Source organism: Polyodon spathula, chromosome 31, assembly GCF_017654505.1.
Source record: "Polyodon spathula isolate WHYD16114869_AA chromosome 31, ASM1765450v1, whole genome shotgun sequence".
NCBI classification, from domain to species: Eukaryota; Metazoa; Chordata; class Actinopteri; order Acipenseriformes; family Polyodontidae; genus Polyodon; species Polyodon spathula.
In genome coordinates this window covers 3345139-3368721 of record NC_054564.1, presented here as the reverse complement: position 1 = coordinate 3368721, position 23583 = coordinate 3345139, and the positions used below count along the sequence as shown (strand labels likewise).

The following is a 23583-nucleotide window of genomic DNA, read 5'->3' as shown; positions in this document are numbered from 1 at the left end:
TATTGAAATGGTTATATATTCATTTGCATTACAGTTCCCCTTTAACTAGATGAGCCACACAGGGACCCAAGTAGGAGTTTCTAATATTTTGTTATTACACCATTCTGTCATAGAATTTGCAGTACTGCTTCTTCACTAGGACACAGACCTTTAGGACAAAGCCTTGGAAATCCTTGTTTCGAAAACGTACAAAACTAGGTTCACCACAGTTTTCAAATTGCGAAATGGACGTATATATTCATGGTATACCAAATCTTCCACTAGTCGGTCAATGTGTTTGCCGTGATCTAGCTGAGTTTCCTGTTGTGTTATACCAAACCGTCTACAGTCTACACCCCACTAGAATGTTAGTCAAATAACCTCTAAGAACGACCCAGTAAACAATCGTACCAGATCCTTGTACTGCTCCATACCTAGCCGCATGTGTTTTATCTGTCATTATTTATGCCTTACCATTTCATATGGATTTCTTTTGACTATGCAAACGCCACCTTACTCTTTTTCTTCACATTATATATTTAATTAGTGGAAATTCTGGTAACTAGCTGTACACTCCTGTACTGGACCGGGTAACATATTCAGATTAAACCTTCCCGTTGATATCTTTTATCTTTTGTCTGTTCACATAATACCATTTACAACCAACAAACTAAATGTATATGTAAGCCCAATAATCATACCAGTAAATTGGTGTTTATTATGGTGACTGCTCAAGGAGAGGCTGAAAATGCGTCATGAAGCTTTAGTTAACATGTTTTCCATTGAAATGGTTATATATTCATTTGCATTACAGTTCCCCTTTAACTAGATGAGCCACACAGGGACCCAAGTAGGAGTTTCTAATATTTTGTTATTACACCATTCTGTCATAGAATTTGCAGTACTGCTTCTTCACTAGGACACAGACCTTTAGGACAAAGCTGCTCATGGTTTTGCTGTGGTGTGTGTTGCTACCTGCATATGGATCTTGTATATAACCATATGACAATGACATGATGTTATAGCAATGAGGAGACAGAATACTGTTGAATCATCTACATGTTTATTAGATACATATTTAATAGCACATGACTTAAATGTATAAAAACAATAATAAATAAATATGGTGTAGGTAACAAAGGGTCCAATTTAAATAGAAGTGGAGCTGTATGGGTTCATTTAAGACCATTTGGACTAATGTTAAAATATATAAATACATGGGTTGTGGTTAAGGCATTTGATAGCCAAAGGATGTCGCTGTTATCAAGTTCTGCGATATAAAAGGGATACTATGATCAATATAAATAAATAATTCCAGTATACCTACTACAAAGGTTATTATTATAATGGGAAAATAAAATGAAGAAATAGATTCTTGAAACAGAAACTGTTATCCTGATGCGGCACAAAACATCTGTATTAATAACCATAAAATGTACACGTCCACTGTTGCTGCATACAGTGGAGCTTGTAAGTATCTGGGGTTCCCTGAAGGGGATTGACTTATTGAAATTATTGCAGACATCTTACCTCTTGCGCAACTCCATTTGCTATCTAGTTCTGCGTGCAATTTTATGGCAAACATGTATTGTTGAGTTTGTTAACATAGTAAGTTACATAACCCTCTCAGTTTGTACACCTTACCTTCAGGTAGTCTGTTATACTGTCCATTCAATGGTTTCTTTCAATTTAACAAACCTATTGACATGCTTATTAGCCTGTGACAATGCTTTTACTCCTAATACGTTGCTTAGGTGAAATAAGAACACACACACACACACACAAACACACACACACACACAAACACACAGACACACAGACACACAGACACACACACAAACACACACACACACACAAACAAACACACAAACACACACACACACACACACACACAACACACACACACACACACACACACACACACACACACACACACACACACACACACACACACACACACACACACACAAACACACACACACACACACACACACACACACACACACACACACACACACACACACACACACACACACACACAAACACAAACACACACACACACACACACACACACACAAACACACACAAACACACACACACACACACACTTTTCACAATATATCCAAGCACCTTTTTTTATACCTTCCCCACATTGTCTATAAAGATGAACATATTTCTGAGACAACATAAACTCCTCCAAGTATAACACACTACCTAAAAGCAAGGCACGCAAACTGGGAGATTCCTTTACCCTACTGTAACAGATATCTTTTAAAACAGATGTTCATGCCAAACCATAAAGGATGGCTCTCTATGCTTCCATTATTTAATTTAGAAATGTGTGGACTTTGAGAGCTTCCCTACACAGTCAATACCTATGAGCACCACTGTATATCTGTAATATGTAGAAAAGAAATATTGATCCTGATTGGAATTACACTACTCAGGCCTATGCCTCTCAGGAGCAATACTTTTTCCAACTGTGTTTTGGTTTTTGATGGATCCCTTTTGTAATGCAGAAGTGATCAAGCTCATATCAGATGTCTGAGTAAACAGCTTTGATAAATATAATATGGGCTCTGTACAGTAGAAAAGAACATAGAATAGGGTATACTCAACAAAGGGTTGAATAAGAGGAACAAGGCAACATCTATGCAGATAACATGGGTAATGGCATCCAGGATTAATTCTACTGCAGAAGCCTGGCATAGGTAATGGCAGTAACCAGGCACTTACTATAGATCTAATTATCCATTGGGATCTGTGTGCTTTGGTTCCCAGTCTGATTCAGTTCCTATAGGTTTTTATTGGTGCTTTAAGGTGCAATCACCGGTCCTGGTAAGATATTGGCAGTGAAGAGGGTGTAAACAGGTAGGTAAACAAGTGCCACAAGGGTGCAGGACTGTGCATCTTTTGTGTTTCGGATATATATAGAAATGGACGTGAAATTTTTTTCTTAAGAAACGGATCCACTAAATCTGCAATGGACTATAGACTCTGGACTTGCATGATACTACATTTTCACCCCTTATTTTTGTCTGCATTACAACAAAGTAAACTGCTGCTCTTTAGCTCCGGTACAGGTATGAAACATCAGTTATCTTAACTAATGTATTCCTCCTCTTGTTTAGAATCACTTTTTGTATCATTTTCTGTTTCACCACATCTTGGTGGCTGTTCTGAAGGACTCTCAAACACGTCTTTTGTCTAAATTCAGCTGATACACCATACTGTTGCCATTAATGTGTCTCCCTGCAACACTAAAAAAACCATCAGTAAGAAATACCACAAATGTACATTTGGTTGGTGCAAAGTGCTGCAGGGTTATTACATTCTGGTGTTAGTACAAAGATATGATGACTAAAACTGGAAGAAGAAATAGAACACATCAGTTAGAATAACTGTGATATTCATACCTGTACCAAGTTACTCCTTAAAGTCCAGATGCAGGTTGATAGCCTGTAGCCCCAATTAGATTTTTGAGTGTGATGAAATGTGGTTTTACAGTGTTCTGGTCCAGATAGAAACATTAGTAAAAACGGAGAAACAGACACCAAGTTAACTGGAGCCATGGTAGCCAAAGTGAGACGCTCAGAATGGAAAGGGGGCTTTTCATGCCTCATCCCCATGCTGTCCAGTTGCTTCAGGCATTATCCATAGTCAGTAGGTGCCTGCATTAAACTTTGAAACTGTTCACAGCTGTAGGAATAATAAAGCTGTTATACTTCTCTAACTACAAACATAATCATTGGTTACTATTCAGCTCTAAAGCTACAATTGCTACATTTGCTAGCGATGCCTTTTCATGTTTTACTGCCTTTGACAGGAACCCACAACAAAAATATTATCTTGATATCTTCTTTTCTGATTTGAGATCTATTCTTCAGTAGATTGAAACCCCATTTAAAATAAGGCCCTTTTGAATACAAAGGTTACAAATACAACATGTCCAAGGGTACATGTGAGTCTTGGTACAGTGTATTTCTATCTTTAAAATTATTTAAACTTTTTTATTTGATTTATGAACTGAATTGCCTTAAAAGTCAAATCAGCATTCTGCCACACAAAAATAAAATGTTATACAAGGTATAAGAAAGTAACCTTGAATTATATTTGAATTATAGCAGCTTTTAAAACAACCATATACCACAACAAACAACAACTGTGAAAAAGATGCAGTTTCAGCATTCAAAAAACTGCCTACAGTTATCGTAGTTTAAAACTTTTAAAACTAAAGGAGCGCATAATTAAAATATGAGTGAGGTTTCTTTTTCAAGATCATTGTTTTGCATATCAAGGTAATGTTTTTTGCAGTGTGCCCGGACTCGGGCTCCTCAAGTCCTGCGACTCGCTCTCAGGACCTCATCGAGCCCTGATAGCTGCCGCAGGAAGCCCCGGTTGGGGATGATGCCGCGCTGCTCCTTCACTGTCTTGATGGCCTCCACCAGCGTCATGTTGTGGCGGATCATGAGGTAAGCCAGTACCAGCGCGGCAGATCTGCTCACCCCGACAGCACAGTGAACCAAAATACGTCCTGTAGTGCACATAAAAACAAGATCACTGTCACAGAGAAAGTTCAGTTAGAGGTGCAATCAACAACGGCTTTCCTAATCAAATACCAACGGCAATGCACACTTAAGAAGGCACCAGACAAAATGTTTGTCTACATTGAAAAGATGTCCAGTTGAAATGTTTGTCACTGAATTTATTTCGTTTCCTTGAGTATTTCTCATAAGAACATAAGAACATAAGAAAGTTTACAAACGAGAGGAGGCCATTCGGCCCATCTTGCTCGTTTGGTTGTTAGTAGCTTATTGATCCCAAAATCTCATCAAGCAGCTTCTTGAAGGATCCCAGGGTGTCAGCTTCAACATGTTTTACAGTAGAATTCTGATTGGCCATTTTGAAGTTATGGATGACTAATCAAATATCAGACAGGTATTTATTTATTTATTTGCATATTTATAGCGCTTTTTATACAATAGCATCTCAAAGCATTGTACAGCACATAACACAAAAACAAACAACACATTTGTATATCATATTACACATCTACCACAGTCATACCATTTCAATTATTTGATTATTATTATTTGTTTATTTAGCAGAGATGCCTTTATCCAAGGCGACTTACAGAGGCTAGGGTTTGTGAATTATGCATCAGCTGCAGAGTCACTTACAATAACGCCTCACCCCAAAGGCGGAGCACAAGGAGGTAGCCTTCCATCTTTTGACTCTGGCCTACTCTCAGTACCTAGAACTAAGCAGCGTTCTTTTGGTGACCAAGCGTTTTCCTGTGTAGCACCTAGGCTGTGGAATGACCTTCGAAAAGTCATAAGGGACAGTGACACTGTTAGTATTTTTAAATCCAAACTGAAAACCCACTTTTATACTTTGGCATGTATTTTCTGACCTGTTATGTGTTGTTGTATGTATTTATTGTTCTTGTTGTATTGAACATTGTGCGACCTGTTTAAATTGCTTTTTTTTATTCCTGTGAAACACCTTGATGTGCACATGAAGCACTATATAAAATAAAGATGATGATGATGATGATGATGATGATTATTATTATTATTATTTTATTATTAAGCTCAGGATCACACAATGAGTCATTGAGTGAGCTGGGATTTGAACCAGGACCATAACTATAATTTAACAGTGTATATATATGCACCGAATCCACCTCAAAAGATTTAGCCAAATACCTAACCAAATCTACAAAAACTGTCAACAAAAACTGGAGGAAACTGTTACATGAAAAACAGACTGGCAGCTACTAACAAGGGTCACGCACAATCTATCAGGCTGTTTTGAGCCTTTTGTTCAAAGGATTTTTACTGAATGGAAATAATTACACAATTTACCACTAGCCCCATCCCCCACAATAAAAACATAAAAAAAGAGAACTGTTTACTTTACCTTTACAAGAAGAGCTGCATCTTTGCTGTAACCCACTATTTTCTTTAATGGCATTTCAAACTGTGTCACCTGATCTGAATCTCGGGACACTTTAAGGAAAGCCAGGTTTTGTAACTCGCCTCTCTAAACTGCAGCGTCTTCAGTAAAGTGAGTGTGAATTGTTCAAACTGTCACTGAATTAACTGAATTGTTAGTTGTTACCAAAAGCACACACATGTCTGCGAGGATCATTTCCACCAATCAGACCTATGCAGCAGCTGATTGGTTTTCTGACTCTCTGGGCGGGACTGTGTGAGCAAGAAATATTAAATAAATAGAAACTTTACCTGCTGTCACAAGGTTAAATGAAAGAGTGCAGGTGAGTGCAACGTTATCTATAATAATGGTGTTGCACTATTAGGATAGATATTGTTTACCGTATAAAAAGATTCAAGAAATACTATTAATTGTTGTATGAGGCTCTCCGGATACAATCACACCCACAATTAAACAATTAAACACATTCACTAAACTGCTAAAGCAATTCACACTCACTTTACATGTTGAATACATTGCAGTTTAGAGAGGCGAGTTACAAAACCTGACCTGCCTTAGTGTCCCGAGATTCTGGAGGATGTTGGCAACCCTATCTGAGAGCTATGAGGAAACAAATTACAGTGATGAGTGACCTGAACTTTCCTGTGAAATAAAACCCATGTTGATTTAAATGCACCGTGTGTGTAACACATATCAAATAGGCTATGAAACTGTTTTAAAATTATTTTAATAAAACACAGCAGTTCCCAAATGGTTCAACTTGTATTGGCACTACAGTAATGTAAAATGTTATTTACATATTGTTCAACAACGTCTTACACATCTGACAGTTGTAAAGTTCCAAAAAATATATATTTCTGTGCAGCGATTTTAAAAATTTTTCTCTCAGTATGATCTCTAGAAAACATCTTAGACAAAGCAACAAAGCACACAAGTCAACAACAGTTTGACATTACTATATAATACAGTTTTGCTGCACAACTTTACTCCATAAAAAGTGTGATGTGACTGTGCTGTTGCATACAGGGCTATGTTTGCATTCAGCAGCTGCGTGACGTGCGCCACGAGTAATAGGGAGTTGACAGCTGCGACAGAGTTCAAACGTGTTCTCGTTATTAAATACTAGGGCTGTCAAACGATTCAAATAATTAATCGCATGATTTTCTGTAGTTAATCGCGATTAATAGCAATTTTTGAATGTGCTCATATTTGGACCTAAATAAATAATTTTCCATTTGAAAAGCAGTGTGTTATATTAAAGGCATACTGTGTTTTATTGTAAGGGAACAAAATACAAAATAATCTGTATCAGAAAGTTTTAAAGCATTTATTTTAGAACCAAAGTTCACTGTAATTTACAGATTTTCATGGCCCCAATGTTAATAGGCCTACTTCCTGAGCAATGAAGTTAGAACACGTGTGCTTGTTGTCGTCTACAGTTTAAATCCCCAACATATGTATATTTCCACACAATGGGGTATACAAACTTTTGGCAATATCATATCTCTCTCTCTCTCTCTCTCTCTCTCTCTCTCTCTCTCTCTCTCTCTCTCTCTCTCTCTCTCTCTCTCTCTCAAACTGTTGAAGCAATTCTGCCACACAAATAAGGTATAGGAGGTATAGGAAAAATGTCTCTATGAATACCAAGAACAAAGAGCTTTTAAACATTCCAAGAACATAAACCTGCCAGCCACCGTTCACTTGTCTCCTCCTATTCCTTTCCACTGAGCCAGTTACTATGACAAACAAGCCTGCTGACATTTTCGCCTGATAAAGCTGCTCTCTTCTTCTGGACAATATGCCCAGAGAGAGAAAACAACCTCTCACAAGGTACTGACGTGGCAGGCGTTGCCAGGTACCTGCGTGCAATGGGGGCCAGCCTGTTGTGTGCCCCTGCATGCTGTGACCACCACTGCAGTGGACAGTCCTCCATGTTGATGCAGGGCTCTGCTTTGTAACGCTCCACACATCTCTCAGTGGACTCCTCATCTTCATCGGACTCAGACTCTGTACACAAGAAGAGGGCCGCTTTTTTCTTTGGAGGCTGTGACTCTGTTGCTTCGACGGGTTGCTGTGCAGGCCTCTCTTCCTTCAGCAAGTCGTTGACCATAGCCCACACCTCACCCCTCTCAGCTCTGGGAAGGCACTTCAGGTCCTTGAACCTTGGGTCGAGTGCCATGGCGATCTTCAGCCATGTGATGCTGGTGTTTTCCTTGCGTTTCTCCAGGTCTGTTGTGAATGTTGTCTTGAATCTTACCACGTAGGCAGGGTCATCATTTGAGCTCTCCATCACCCGGGAGAGGTGACACAAAGCAGGCAACACCACCGAGCGGGACATGTACTTCTCTCCTCACAGGAGTTCAGTCAAGTACCTGCAGTGGAAGATAATTAAATCACTTCTGTCAACTGTGAGAGGCTTGTTGCACAAGGAAACACATAAATACTCTTGCGCTCTCTTTCTCTCACACACACACACACACAAACACACACCTCTCTCTCTCTCTCTCTCTCTCTCACACACACACACCTCACTCACACACACACCCCTCTCTCACTCTCAACTCACACACACACACCTCTCACTCACACACAACTCTCTCTCTCACACCCACACACACCTCTCTCTCTCACTCACACAGACACCCCCCCCCTCTCTCTCTCTCTCTCTCTCTCTCTCTCTCTCTCTCTCTCTCTCTCTCTCTCTCTCTCTCTCTCTCTCACTCACTCACACCCCCACACACACATAGTATAACTGTATGATAAAAGCTATTACCTGCAGGGCTCCAGTGGTGCCTCCAGCTTCAGCAGTTTCTCCAGTTCAGCTGTGGTTGGCATGGCGATGTTTGTTTTTTGTTGTGCCAGAGCATCCCTCAGCGGTTGTTGGTTTCTTTGCACACGTTTGATCATTTCCAGAGTGGAATTCCATCTTGTTGTGACGTCTTGTGCAAGTTACTCCTTCTTTTGCCCATTTGCAACTTGCTGTTGTTCTAGCTCTGCAGCATTTGGTGGACTGTGTTTGAAATGCCCATCTACTTTTCGGCATTTGGCTAGGGCATTGTCAAACCCGCTGTTCTGTAGGGACACTGTGACTGACCTTTGCAGATTGTGCGCGGTGCAAGGCAGGTGTTCAAAAGGCAGTGTGTTCCAAGTGCGGTAACTTTCTGTTCAATGTTCCACTGCTTTGCTGCATCCATGAAATTCTCAGTGCATGTTTCAGCATAGTGCCTCTCTTCTGTTTTCATGATGGTCAAAGCATGTGAATGCAGTTTCCAATTGTCATCGATGTAGTGTGCTGTAACCCTGAGGAAGTTGTGGTTTCTCATCGATGTCCAATGGTCTCCAGTGAGGGCAACAGCCTGTGTATTTTTCAACTCCTCCACTTTCTTAGCCCTCTCGTTTTCGTGCAGCTCGTGTATCCTCGTAACGATGGTGGCTCTCGATGGTAATTCAATGTTGAGTCGTTCGATGTAATCCGAATGATGTCCCTCAGGCCGTCATCTTCCACAGCGTTAATTGGCCTGCAAGTTGCAGCTATCCACTTCGCTACTGCATTTGTTAGCTTGCTGCTCGTTGACTTGTCCTTTTGCCTCCTGCGCACAAACTCTAAAAGAGTGGGCTGCTGCTGCTGTCCTGCATTGCTAGCCCTCTCACTACTGCTGCCAGCGTCAACTCTGTGTTTTGCTTGTAAATGGTACTTCAGACTCGACGTACTTTGGTGATACACAAATTCACCCTTACAGTAGCTGCAAATAACTTTTATCCAAAGAGCCATCTGTAAGGGTTTTGTAATAAAACTGGCTGTTTAAAAGCCTTTAGCAGCTTTCTTCATCATTTAAGCTTATTTCATCAGCAAAGCTATATCTAAACTCAAGCAGTACACTGACAAACAAGCGCGAGAGTGTGGAGTTGTATTTTAATTATGGATGGTTCTAAGGCTCAAAAAAAAATGCGTTCATTGCGACAAAAAAATTAATGGCGTTAAGCATTTGAAATTAATCACACACGTTAACGTGTTAACTCCGAGAGCCCTATTAAATACAAAAGTTACATTCAATATCAGATTTGTGTCGGATATAGGATTCAGTTCACCGAATCCGAACCCTGCTCAAAAAGTAGGTATTTGGGCCAAATCCGAAACCGAATCCTGGAATCAGTGCATCCCTACTAATTATATATATATATATATATCCATATAATATAATATATAATGATGGTGGGGGCTGATTATATATATATATATATATATATATATATATTTCACGGGGCGTTAACTGGGGGGTAGGGATAGGGCAGAAGAAGCACAGGGGAGCGGTAAGTAGGACAGAGTGCCGGCTAGAAAGGACCGGACCTAGGATAGAAGAGCAGGCGAGGCCCAATCTAGTAGCTGACCAGCGAAGCTGGACATGGAAGCTAGGATAGAAGGTGGTCACTGACTGAGGGTGGCGATGCCGACACAACCCAGGGGTGAAGGACCCAGCAACCGAAACCGCATAGAAGGATGGTCACTGACTGAGGGCGGCGATGCCGACACAATCCAGGGCCGAAGGACCTAGCAACTGAAAACATACGAGGGTTATGACTTGAGGAGCCGCCCCACAGAGGAAGACTGTCCCGGAAGACCAGGACACGAAAAGAGATAGAGAGGGAGAGGTACCCAGAGTCTGAGACTTCTGTAAAGGGGCGCTCGTTAGACCCCCAATTGGCCAAGACTTCACGCTGCCTGGGACCTGAGATAAGAACAAGGCATAGAGGTTAGTATGGGACTCGAGCATGAGTAGCCACGTCCCGAATTGAGACAGAGTATAGAACAGAGCCTTGAGTGAGGCAAGATAAGCGCAGGAGCTGTGAAAGAACAGAGTGTGGCCAGGGGTCCGCTCTGACTTGCATGGCTGAGAACCCCCCTGAAGATCAAGGGAGGCTGAAGCCTGCCCTGAGTTCGGGGAAGTGAGATCACTTGCCCCCCAAAAGGATGGACCCCCGGCTCCTCACCAAATCTCCCACACCGAGAGACAAACAAAAGACAGCACGTGCCAGCGCATAACAAACAAAAGACCAGAAGGACAAATGGGACAAACAGGAGGATGGTTAGTAATTTAGTGGGATATGACTATGTGTATACCTGCTGCTCAGTGGAGAGGAAAAAAACCCTTGAGGCTGATTAGGGGAAAACCTCTAGCGGCCCAGGCAGACAGGAAGCCCCCACTCCGGGCATGCTAGCATTTTTAGAAGGAGCAGCAACTATATCAGGGAAGGATGAATGAACGTAGGAATCCACTGCAGAGGAGGACCAGTTCCCCCACATTCGTGATCATGCTGGGGGGAAGGGGAGAGTCGAAGAGGGAGGCCTGCTCTGGAGGCGAGGGTGGAGAGGAGGGAGGCCTGCAAGGAGGCGACGGTGGAGGAACATAAGAACATAAGAACATAAGAAAGTTTACAAACGAGAGGAGGCCATTCGGCCCATCTTGCTCGTTTGGTTGTTAGTAGCTATTGATCCCAAAATCTCATCAAGCAGCTTCTTGAAGGATCCCAGGGTGTCAGCTTCAACAACATTACTGGGGAGTTGATTCCAGACCCTCACAATTCTCTGTGTAAAAAAGTGTCTCCTATTTTCTGTCCTGAATGCCCCTTTTTCTAAACTCCATTTGTGACCCCTGGTCCTTGTTTCTTTTTTCAGGCTGAAAAAGTCCCTTGGGTCAACATTGTCAATACCTTTTAGAATTTTGAATGCTTGAATTAGGTCGCCACGTAGTCTTCAATGTGGGGAAGCTATAAAAAAGGCTAACAAGATACTCGGATACATTGTGAAAAGTGTTGAATTTAAATCAAGGGAAGTAATGTTAAAACTGTACAATGCACTTGTAAGACCTCATCTTGAATATTGTGTGCAGTTCTGGTCACCTCGCTATAAAAAAGATATTGCTGCTCTAGAAAGAGTGCAAAGAAGAGCGACCAGAATTATTCCGGGCTTAAAAGGCATGTCATATGCAGACAGGCTAAAAGAATTGAATCTGTTCAGTCTTGAACAAAGAAGACTACGTGGCGACCTAATTCAAGCATTCAAAATTCTAAAAGGTATTGACAGTGTGGACGCAAGGGACTTTTTCAGCCTGAAAAAAGAAACAAGGACCAGGGGTCACAAATGGAGTTTAGAAAAAGGGGCATTCAGAACAGAAAATAGGAGACACTTTTTTACACAGAGAATTGTGAGGGTCTGGAATCAACTCCCCAGTAATGTTGTTGAAGCTGACACCCTGGGATCCTTCAAGAAGCTGCTTGATGAGATTTTGGGATCAATAAGCTACTAACAACCAAACGAGCAAGATGGGCCGAATGGCCTCCTCTCGTTTGTAAACTTTCTTATGTTCTTATGTTCTTATGTTCTTTGTTCAAGACTGAACAGATTCAATTCTTTTAGCCTGTCTGCATATGACATGCCTTTTAAGCCCGGAATAATTCTGGTCGCTCTTCTTTGCACTCTTTCTAGAGCAGCAATATCTTTTTTATAGCGAGGTGACCAGAACTGAACACAATATTCAAGATGAGGTCTTACTAGTGCATTGTACAGTTTTAACATTACTTTCCTTGATTTAAATTCAACACTTTTCACAATGTATCCGAGCATCTTGTTAGCCTTTTTTATAGCTTCCCCACATTGCCTAGATGAAGACATTTCTGAGTCAACAAAAACTCCTAGGTCTTTTTCATAGATTCCTTCTCCAATTTCAATATCTCCCATATGATATTTATAATGCACATTTTTATTTCCTGCGTGCAGTACCTTACACTTTTCTCTATTAAATGTAATTTGCCATGTGTCTGCCCAGTTCTGAATCTTGTCTAGATCATTTTGAATGACCTTTGCTGCTGCAACAGTGTTTGCCACTCCTCCTACTTTTGTGTCGTCTGCAAATTTAACAAGTTTGCTTACTATACCAGAATCTAAATCATTAATGTAGATTAGGAATAGCAGAGGACCTAATACTGATCCCTGTGGTACACCGCTGGTTACCACACTCCATTCTGAGGTTTTTCCTCTAATCAGTACTTTCTGTTTTCTACATGTTAACCACTCCCTAATCCATGTACATGTGTTTCCTTGAATCCCTACTGCATTCAGTTTGAGAATTAATCTTTTGTGCGGGACTTTGTCAAAAGCTTTCTGGAAATCTAAATAAACCATGTCATATGCTTTGCAATTATCCATTATCGATGTTGCATCCTCAAAAAAAATCAAGCAAGTTAGTTAGACACGATCTCCCTTTCCTAAAACCATGTTGACTGTCTCCCAGGATACTGTTACCATATAGGTAATTTTCCATTTTGGATCTTATTATAGTTTCCATAAGTTTGCATATAATAGAAGTCAGGCTTACTGGTCTGTAGTTACCTGGTTCAGTTTTGTTTCCCTTTTTGTGGATCGGTATTACGTTTGCAATTTTCCAGTCTGTCGGTACCACCCCTGTGTCAAGAGACTGCTGCATGATCTTGGTTAGCGGTTTGTAAATTACTTCTTTCATTTCTTTGAGTACTACTGGGAGGATCTCATCCGGCCCAGGGGATTTGTTTATTTTAAGAGCTCCTAGTCCCTTTAACACTTCTGCCTCAGTTATGCTAAAGTTATTTAAAACTGGATAGGAACTGGATGACATGTGGGGCATGTTGTCAGTATCTTCCTTTGTAAAAACTTGTGAAAAGTAATCATTTAACATATTTGCTATTTTTTTTTCTTCCTCTACGATTTTGCCATTTGTATCTCTTAAACATTTAATCTCCTCTTTGAATGTTCTCTTGCTGTTGTAATATTGGAAAAACATTTTGGAATTGGTTTTAGCTCCCTTAGCAACGTTTATTTCTATTTCTCTCTTGGCCTTTCTAACTTCCTTTTTGACTTGCGTTTGCAGTTCTGTGTACTCTTTCTGCGTACTTTCTTTTTGGTCCTTTTTTAATGCTCTGTAAAGTGCCTTTTTTCGCTGAATATTTTTTTTAATTGATCTATTAAACCATTTTGGCAATTTAGTTTTACATTTAGATTTGTCTACTTTAGGGATATAATTGTTTTGCGCCTCTAGTACTACATTTTTGAAGAACAACCATCCTTCTTCTGTGGGTGTTTTCTCTATTTTACTCCAATCTACTTCTGTTAGTCTCTGTTTCATGCCTTCATAGTTTGCTTTTCTAAAATTGTAAACCTTAGTAAAACCTTAGCTTTAGCTTTAGCCATGTGAGGAGGCGAGGAGGGAGGCCTGCTCTGGAGGAGAGGGTGGAGAGAAGGGAGGCCTGCTCGAAGGCGAGGGTGGAGTCGAGAAGGGAGGCCTGCTCGGAGGCGAGTGTGGAGAGGAGGGAGGTCTGCTCGGAGGCAAGGCTGGAGGAGATGAGGGAGGCCTGCTCTGGAGGAGAGGGAGGGGTCGAGACGGGAGGCTTGCTCGGAGGTGAGGGTGGAGTCGAGGAGGGAGGCCTACTCACGAGGCGAGGGTGGAGAGGAAGGAGGCCTGCTTGGAGGCAAGGGTGCAGGAATGGAGGGAGGTCTGCTCGAAGGTGAGGCGAGTGATAATAGGAGTGAGAGGAATCAATGAACAGAAGGTCTGAGGAGGGGGTGCGGGGGTTCCTGCTGGGGGGATACCTTGAAAAGAAAGATAGGGGGCTTGATAATTCATGGGTGAGTGGACCGACCGCGCTGAATTGATCCGTCTTGAGGTATGCAGCCAAGTGATGGAGTAAGCATGGAAGGTGGCCGAGAGGCGGCTGATCTCCATGGGTAAATCATTGTAGGGGGCGAAGCGGCTTTTCTGAAGAGTGGAAATTAGCAAATGGAGAATAGATGTTGATATAGACAGACAGGAAGGTGAGGCAGGGGGAAAGCTCTTAAGAATCCCATCGAGGGTCAAGCGGAATGCTGATATGGAGAGACTGGAGGGAGGTGGAGAGAATCCCTAGCATGGACCATGAGAGCCAGGTTTTGATTGAAGGGCTATGATTATTCGAATCTGGGCACAGAGGATTGAAGACACTGAGCAGGCTGTAGAATAGGAGCTCTTGAACAAGGTGGAGGGCTGCAGACATGTAATGCTGAGCAGATTGAAGGAGGTTACTGAGAGTAGGATTCAGTCAAATAGCATCTGGAGAACCTGAGGATTCTGGATGGGGGTTGTGGAAGCAAATGGGACCAACTGACTGAACTTGGACACCAAAAGTAGAGGCAGAAGGAGAGCTGGAACTGCGGGCTGAGGTGGCTCGATCAGCGGTTTGCTACTACCATGTCTGCTTGAAATGGAAAAGGTAAACTCACATTCAGAGATTTGGGTTTCGCAACGCCAGTTATTCTCTTAATAGTGGAAATCCTTAGCTCATAACAAAGACAGATTTCTAGTCTCGTACCATGTCTTAAACCAAGTATTAATGCTGTAACATTTGGGAGGATGAGCGGAGAAATGAATAGGATTGCTGAGGAAGTGCCCCGTATTTTGATTAGATGGGGATTAGCGTTAGCCTTGATTGTGTTAATGCTGCCACGATCTGTGTATTGGAGGAAAGCTGGAGCATTGTAGGCTCTGCAGAAGTGCAGTTGCAGATTGAAACAGTAAACTAGAGCGGCTTTTGCAGCTGCAGTAGTGAGCTGATCTGAAGAGGGAGTGGAGAACTGCTGTAGTGAGGAGCGATTAACAGTAGAGGGCAGGATCTGCTGAACAGAGCAGAAGTCTGAGGAAGAAAACAATGGAGTGCTGTCAGTAGTGTGCAGAGGCCCAGCTGTGAGAGCAGAGATCTGCAATAGAGAATGGAGGACTACCATTGGTAGAGTGCGGTGGTCTGCTGCAGAGAGTAAGGATCTGCTGAATGCAGTAGATATTGGTCTTTCAGTGTTAAAGCACATTTAGATGGAGCCAGAGATGGGGCTGCTTTTGGGCAGAGATGAAGATTGCAGAGATCTGAGACCAGTGCAGAATCAGAGAGGATGAAGAATGTGTTGCTCCGAGGCATCTGCAAAACCTATTGATTGGTCGGGAGCAGTTTATTGTCTATTGGGGGTAGGAGGACATTGACTGGAATGTTGATAAATCGTAGGACATGGTTCCATGACTGACTAGCAGCTCACGTTGATGAAATGATGACTTTGATGAAGCTGGTCGGATTAGAGGAGCAGCACTAGATGAGGAAACATGAATCTGGGAACAGGAATAAGTCACAGGAATGGATGCGTGATGCAGTGAAGCAAGACGTTACTATGATGGTAGATACTGAGCATCTCAAAAACAGCTGAGTAAGGTTGCTTCATGACCAGGTCTTTGAAGAGGGGAAGAGTTGAAATTGGAGAACGTCAGTTGCTACAAAAGGTTGAGGAGGAGGGGGACTCCTGCGAATCCCTCGAAGTGACAACAAACTGCAGGAATGTATAGAAAAGCTGGAGCGTGTGAGCTTCACAGTGATAGCAAACCAGCTTAGAGACCGTATAAAATTTGTGGTGTTATACTGCCATCTAGCGGTTATGATTAGAATTAACCATTGGCTTGAGTGAAGCCGGATAGAATATATTTGGTTATTGTGATTGAAGTCCTTGTCGGTGTAGAACAACAATTGCGTATTCTTTTAGATTTGAATATCTTCGTTACATGTTTTAGGACAGTTAGTCATGTATATAAATACGTTAGCACAGTATTTAGATGTCACAATTCGGCGAGTGCACTGAGGCACGGAGCCCGCAGTACCGGATGAAGCTGCCGGGTCACCTTGGCGACTTACCGTTCCCCGCAGTCACTCAATGAGGGCGTTGCCGTGCTAGCCACGGACTGAGAAGCGCCGGTGGAAAAGTTGCAGAAAAGCAGTGTTGTTGAAGCGTGTGACCAGTCAAAAGCAAGAGCCGCCACACGTTGAAATGGAATATGAAATTGACTGGATAGGTCTTTAAAACGTTGAACGCAGCTAATAGAAATCCAGGGCAGGATCTTCTGAAGGAACGGTAAACTGTGCTGGCTCTGGGAGCGGAGGAGGGGCGCTTGATTGCAAGCGAAGAGTAAAGGAATGTTCAGCGGACAGATCTTTGTGGTGGATTACAAAGACGAATTATGGCAAGGCAAACGCTGATGACGGGAATGTCGATGTCTTGTTGAAGGAGCTCTAGAGGTTTTAGTGGAGGGCCAGTCTGTCTAATAAAGACGCGGATGGGTTGAGAAATGAAGCTGAGGTTTGGATGATGCTGTTGCTGGGCTGGAGGCTGGAAAGAGCAGGAAAGACTAACCCTGCAGCTCCTGCAGCCGAATGGAGAAGCTGAATGATGAGAAGCAGCACCGGAAGAGGTAGGAAAATATCTGATAATATCTTGGGAGCGCTGCGCAGAGAATTGACTTCCAGTGAAAGGCAACAAAGTGTAGATTAGCAGTGAAGCACGAAAAGACGGCGTCTGAGCGTTTGCTACAAAAACGAAACGCTAGACAGCGAAGGTGCAAGTGATCAGGGCTTAAACAGAGAATAGGTACTAATTGACAGGAAATTGGAAGCCCCCTGCTGCACACCCCCTGAACTACGCTAGCTAACATTATAATATATATATATATATATATATATATATAAAATATCACTGTGACAGAAAGACAAGGTTCTTGGTGGTAAATCTCCCTCCCGACTTGTGCGGGCACCAAGTAACGGGAATGGAATACTCTGGACTCCTTGACCTGACACAGCTTCGTTACATTAACTCCTTGACCTGGAAGGTAACTAATGTGGCAGCTGCGGATTACAGGAGCGGCTGCAATCGTTTACCAAGGTGTCATGAGAGACGGCATAAATAGGGGTCAAAGTGATGTATCTGTTCCTTTGATTGGTTAAAAAACATTTTGACTGTGAGAGACCCCGTGAGGAATAAAAAATGTTTGTGAGTGTTTTGTTTTGTTTATCTGTAATTGTCTTGTCTTGTGTATTACTAGGCCAGCACAAACCCGGAACAGCACTGCGCTGCATCACAAGAAACTGGATTTGCACCACTAGCACTAATTCACGCACTAACGGACTTGTGTATGTGTTTTGTGTTTTGTGTGGGTGTATAATTAAAACAGGACTATTTTGCAGGGCAAACCTGGGGATTATAATTTAAGTAATACACACTGCTATTTTTTACTGTTTGTTTTGCCGTCAGGCACTGGACAAAACAAATAAAACAAATCTTTGCACCTGGATTACAACTGCCTGCCTGTTCTTTAATCACCTGCACACTATTAACCACTTTGCCACAATTTCACACACACACACACACACACACACACATACACACACATACACAAAGATTAATAATAATAATAATAATAATAATAATAATAATAATAATATTCATAATAACAACAATAAAAATGAAGCAATATAAAAGTTACATTAATGCCCACTAAAACAAGAAAGCCATTTTATAAAAGTAGATTTTCAGTCTTGACTTAAAAACTGTAACAGTCCCAGCTTCGCTGACAAACACAGGCAGAGCATTCCTTAATTTAGGAGCTCTACAAGAAAAAGCCCTCCCTCCTCCCGTGGTGCTTTTGTTGACCCTGGGAATAACCAGTGTGTTTAGGAAGATGCGGGGTCAGTAACTCCTGCAAACAACTAGGTGCTAATCCATTCAGGACCTTATAAAATCAACAAAATCTTAAAATCAATTCTATACTCCACAGAGCCAGTGTAATGAGGCCAAAACAGGGTAATAACAGACAATAAGCTGAGCAAGTCACTTCACCTCCTTGTGCTAGTAATGCAATGTTGAGTCTTGCAAAAAATGGCATCCATTTGCTAACTTCTGTCTAAGCTGATCGATTTGCCCCTTTGTTACTGAACCTTATTGATTTGGTCTTAGAGGGGGAAAGGTATGTTGTATCATGTACAGATTTGTGGTATAGAGACTGCTGACCCCTGCTGGTGAAATGAGGTATTACGAAATATACAGGCTTGGACAAGAATGTGATATGTGGCACACATTTCTTTGGGCTGTCTCGTACATCTGATTAACGTGTTATGTAAATCTCTGACATACACTCTGTAATAAGCAACATTATTCTGTTGCAAGTTAGCTTCAGTCAGCAACACAGTAGGTCTGGCAGACAGACAGAGTGCTTGGCTCATAGGGGGCGCTCAGTTGGCAGGTATTTTCTCTTTGAAGGTCACACACAATACTAGTATTCACGAGTTTCAGAAATATTCCTATACTATGGCCATTCTATAAAACAAATTCCACAGCATACTTTCCTAAAGGAACTCTGTAAGGCAGTAATCATTGAATTATGGTCATGTATCCCTCCAGAACAAATGAAATACTGTGCGGACTGATCACATTGAAACAGTGCCTTTCTGGATGTCCGTGGCGATTGTTCATTCAAATGACAGTGTTATGGCAGGTGTCATTTTTTGTTCAACCCCTGTAAGCTCTATAACCACGTGTTTATCTGATTGGTAAAACTACATTTTAATAGGTTCTGTAAATATGTTATGGTTATTTAGAAACCTGCATGAAACTCCTAGTCAAATTCCCTTCTATTTAAGTAAACCAGTGTTTGGTGAATTTTCATTGATAATTACCTGAGCAGGTAACTCTTACCTCTACTGGACAGTGCTTTATGGATGAACTCCGAAGCCGGGTAGAAATTGACACTCATGTCAAACGTGGGTGAATCGTGTGCTTCAATCCCATGATAGGTTATGTTCATGCCTTCATAATACTCTGCCCCACCTCTCCACTTACTGTGGGCACAGTTCAGGATGTGAGTAATCCTCAGCTTTGCCAGTTCACGGCGGTCCGCAGCGATATCCCTGAAATATTATCAAACAGAGACTATTGAAACTTGTATGCTATAGAACAGTTTGGACAAAACCGCTACACAACTCAAGCAGTATTTTAGCTTAGGACATTAGGCCTTCTAGGATGTGTTATATTTGTAAGACACAAATATTATTAAATAAATACTTATTGTTTAATCTTTTTATTATCCCAGATGTGTTCTTAATCAAACTCATAAACACCTGACAAATTCAATAAAAAATAAAAAAAAATCAATAAAATAAAAAGTACTAATATTTTGGGGGTGTACCATTAATTTCTTCCCCCCTGTCAGAACAAGAACTCTTACTACAATCACAACCTGTTTTTTCTGGTTAAAAATAGGAGCTGTCAAGTACGCAATTATGAATCCGTGCCTGCCAGATTGATTCTCTAAATCTGTGTTGCATTAAAGACTTCCATGTTACACACAGAGGTTTCCTTCCTATTGCCTCTCTTGGAAGGTGACATTCATTCTATAATTGCACTAAGTGTATTTTGATAGCTTCAAGAATGATATGTCGTATTGTGAGCGTTAACAGAAATTAACACAGCAGCACATTTACTTTTTAATATATATTTTAGAAAAAGTACACAAGCAAGGCAAACCTTTTCTTCTTGGGTGTGGCATTTGTGGGTAGACTATTCCTGTTTCTGTCTGTGATGTGATAACTAGCAATGTATTCTCTGGTACTTACTGGTCACCAAGATACAAGTTGGGCCACACTTCGTCGGCATGGTTACAAGCAGTTTTCCCAGTGTACAGTAACCGCTCGAGCTCGAAGACAGTCAGGACTGACGAGCTGTGGTCACAATCCTTTCTGTTCGGAGACCTTGAGCTGCTCGCAGAGAATCTGGACATGAATGCCATGTGAAGCACGAAGTCATGCAACCATCACCTTCTAAGAGAAATTGAAATATATTTGAGGACCTGAACCTGTGCAATGTCAGAAAACTGCACACTGTCAGGTTTTGGTACATTTGCTATCAAGTGATATCTGATGGATGTTTTGTTAAAATTAAAAGGGGGTACGGTCAAATTGAAATTACTTTTAATATGTGTACCACTTTCTGATGAGTGTTCTGAAGCTTTTCTTTTATTGTAGCTGATGTTTTTTTTATCCTGACATTTGTTTCACTTGTCCAATTTTTCGCCCTCCTCCACAGGAAGCTATAGTCATGAGGTTTGTAGGAAAACTTAAAAAATACCAAAGTTTTTTTTTTTTTTTGCAAACTTAAACTGAAAACAGACAGACAATTCACAACGAACAAGACAAAAAGAGGTCACCTCAAAGTTGCACAAGTTAAAATAATTACAATGCTAATGTATTGCATGTGATAAATATTCGCATACTATGGAAACATATGATAAATTATATTGAAAGCGACCTAAAAGATCAGATGTACCTGATTTGGAGTTTCCCTGCTTTTAACAGAATTTGTTTACACATGCGCAAGTAAGCAATGCGCTGTGTACCACTTTTTAATGCGTTACTAAAAATAACAGTATGCAGGCAATGTAATTAATATGGGTCACCTTTCAACTTCCTGACCCACTACTGTAGCTAACAGAGAACACATATGTTAAAAGGTTAACTACAAAATATAATATCACTACATTAACTTTTTGACAGTTATTAATAGTATTAAGACCATCAGTTTTAAAACATTTAAACTAAAATCCATCTAATGTATAACCCCTTGTATTGCATATTCTCTCTCTTCGTGTTCTGTGTACTGACATTCTGTGAGGCGCTAATTCCTGCAGCAGTACGAAGTCAGAAATGACAACATTGTGCGTCTGTTATCTGATTACATTTTTCACGAGATTACCTGAGCTGACATGTTCAACCCGAAATACGAACAATCCTACTGAAACAAATATAAAGCAGGTTCATAACAGCTCATTTCTAAAACATGAACATAAAGCTAATGCGGTTCCAGTCTATTCGCAGCAGCAACAGGTGACGAATCAGTTGTAGCTAAAAATAGTTTTCTTCTTTAAGAAGCTGTTACAACATTAAACCATCTTTAAACAGTGCATTAAGTATGCTGCCAAAACACCATGCTGACAGATCCAAATAACGGCAAATAAAAAATGATACGATTGACAGCAACAACTGTAGCGTACGCTGAACGTAGGTCAGCATAATAATTGCGTGTAAATACCCTCTCTCTCGAAATGCACAGCCTTTGCAAAGATTTTGAAATCATTCCTGCAAATCTCACATAAATATTCCCTTAAAAGTGTGTGACTCGAGTCCTTTCAGACACGTATTTTTCATACTTGAAGTAGAAAAGATGGCACACCTGCCAAGTCTCAAGTCCATGGCCTTGTCAAGGCATGTACCCAACAGATTGTTTTTTTTTTTTAAATCTATATTTTAATTATTTTATTAACAATAGTTTATTATGTAATTGTATGACCATTTAAACCTGTAAACAGAGAGCTTCCGTGCTTTGCACTCGTTTTACACAATGCAACAATTGGCATCACTCCGTGCATTATTTTTGAAGAAACGGAAACAGTATGCGGTCGCTGTTTTATATGATTTCATTTTTGCGTTTAATTTCCCCAAAGTATAACGAAAAATATTCTGCAATCCAGTCTCCACCTACCTTATCGGCGTTACTTCCAGCACGAGCGCAGCTCTCTGAATGAATATTCCAGCAGTCTTGTGCAAGAAGCCATGGGGGCTTTTTTTTTTTTTTTTTTTTTTTTTTTTTTCCGAGAACGAGCTATTTTAAGCACCGTCGATAGATGAGAGACATGTTTATATCCAAGGTCTAGGGTTTTTTCAAAATGACCTTTTTCTGTAAAAGGCAGACAGGCTGTAGGCATTATAAATAAATGTACTGGGGGGAAGAAAAAAAAAAACAAGACTGAATATATTTTAAATTATACAGTTGCTTTATTTATTTATGAAGAATACAAACATGAATGCTATAAAATATAAAAATTGACATTCAGCGTTTTGCTAACGGGGAACTATATTCAGGTTTGTCCTTTGGTAAAACATCTGGTCTGACGCTAAATTAATGTATTTTATGCTAGGTTTTATATGACTGCCAGATTGCATGTATGGATAGCTAAGGGTTTAATCTATAGAACATCACAAATCTGAAGTATACCTTTCACATGTCGTAATACATTAGAATTCAATAATTCTGTTGTGCCTCTGCAGATCGTTCATCAAGAATAATCATTAGCAATCAGAATTGTAATTTTATAAAAAACGAGGGTACTGCATTTTGCATTTGTTGATAATTTTAAATGAAACGGAGTGATTAATGAAACGAAGGCGATTGCTGGTAGAATTGTGAGGTTTGATAAATATTCCATGTGTACCATCTTTGATCCAGTAGTCATACATGCCGGCAATTTTGTTCTTTTGGGACTGACTTGCAACATGAAGATGCACCCTTTACATATTTCATACAGTGTCAATACAGAGGCAGTGATTTACATGCATGTAAAAAGTGCTTGTTACATACAGCAGCTGTTCAAATTATTTTAACCAGGTACTGTAATAGTACATTTATTTAAACCTACTATAACCAACAAAATTAATTAAATGACAAGCATTTCGACTAGAAGTCTTTTTCAATGTCTGCAACCCTTTTCTCAAGCTCAGAGAATGTCCACATCTTTGTTGAAGGGCTTGCCCTGAGTCAGCCCTCTTCAGAATATCTGGCCTTCAGTTTATACAGCACCCTAATCATCACCTGCAAGACAAGAACGTGCTGGCAAGCTAAAAAACAAATTAAGAGTTCAGTCAGTGAATAAAAGCTACAGTGTGCCACAGTCAATTTTGCACTGAAATCTAATTCCCTGATGACAGTTTACTACAATCTTCCAGATT

At 40.8% G+C, this 23583-nt stretch overlaps 1 protein-coding gene across 1 annotated transcript; it reads right to left on the bottom strand.

The window, feature by feature from the left end:
• Positions 1–2074: 2074 nt before the first annotated feature.
• LOC121303002 (dual specificity protein phosphatase 26-like) lies at positions 2075–22410 on the bottom strand. Its single transcript, XM_041233392.1, has 4 exons — positions 22340–22410; positions 20419–20622; positions 19502–19713; positions 2075–4513 (listed from the first exon to the last, which is right to left on the bottom strand). The coding sequence occupies exons 2-4, from the start codon at positions 20589–20591 to the stop codon at positions 4314–4316; spliced, it is 585 nt and encodes a 194-aa protein (XP_041089326.1). The 5' UTR covers positions 20592–20622; positions 22340–22410; the 3' UTR covers positions 2075–4313.
• Between the last annotated feature and the right edge of the window lie 1173 nt (positions 22411–23583).

What these genes read in the sequence shown, in the direction of transcription:
- LOC121303002 (XM_041233392.1), bottom strand. Translation starts at nt 20,591, where the DNA reads ATGGCATTCATGTCCAGATTCTCTGCGAGCAGCTCAAGGTCTCCGAAC. An exon ending in AACTTGTATCTTGGTGACCA is followed by an intron (nt 19,714 to 20,418) that starts GTAAGTACCAGA and finishes ATAATATTTCAG; the next exon opens with GGATATCGCTGCGGACCGCC. An exon ending in TAAAGCACTGTCCAGTAGAG is followed by an intron (nt 4,514 to 19,501) that starts GTAAGAGTTACC and finishes TGTGCACTACAG; the next exon opens with GACGTATTTTGGTTCACTGT.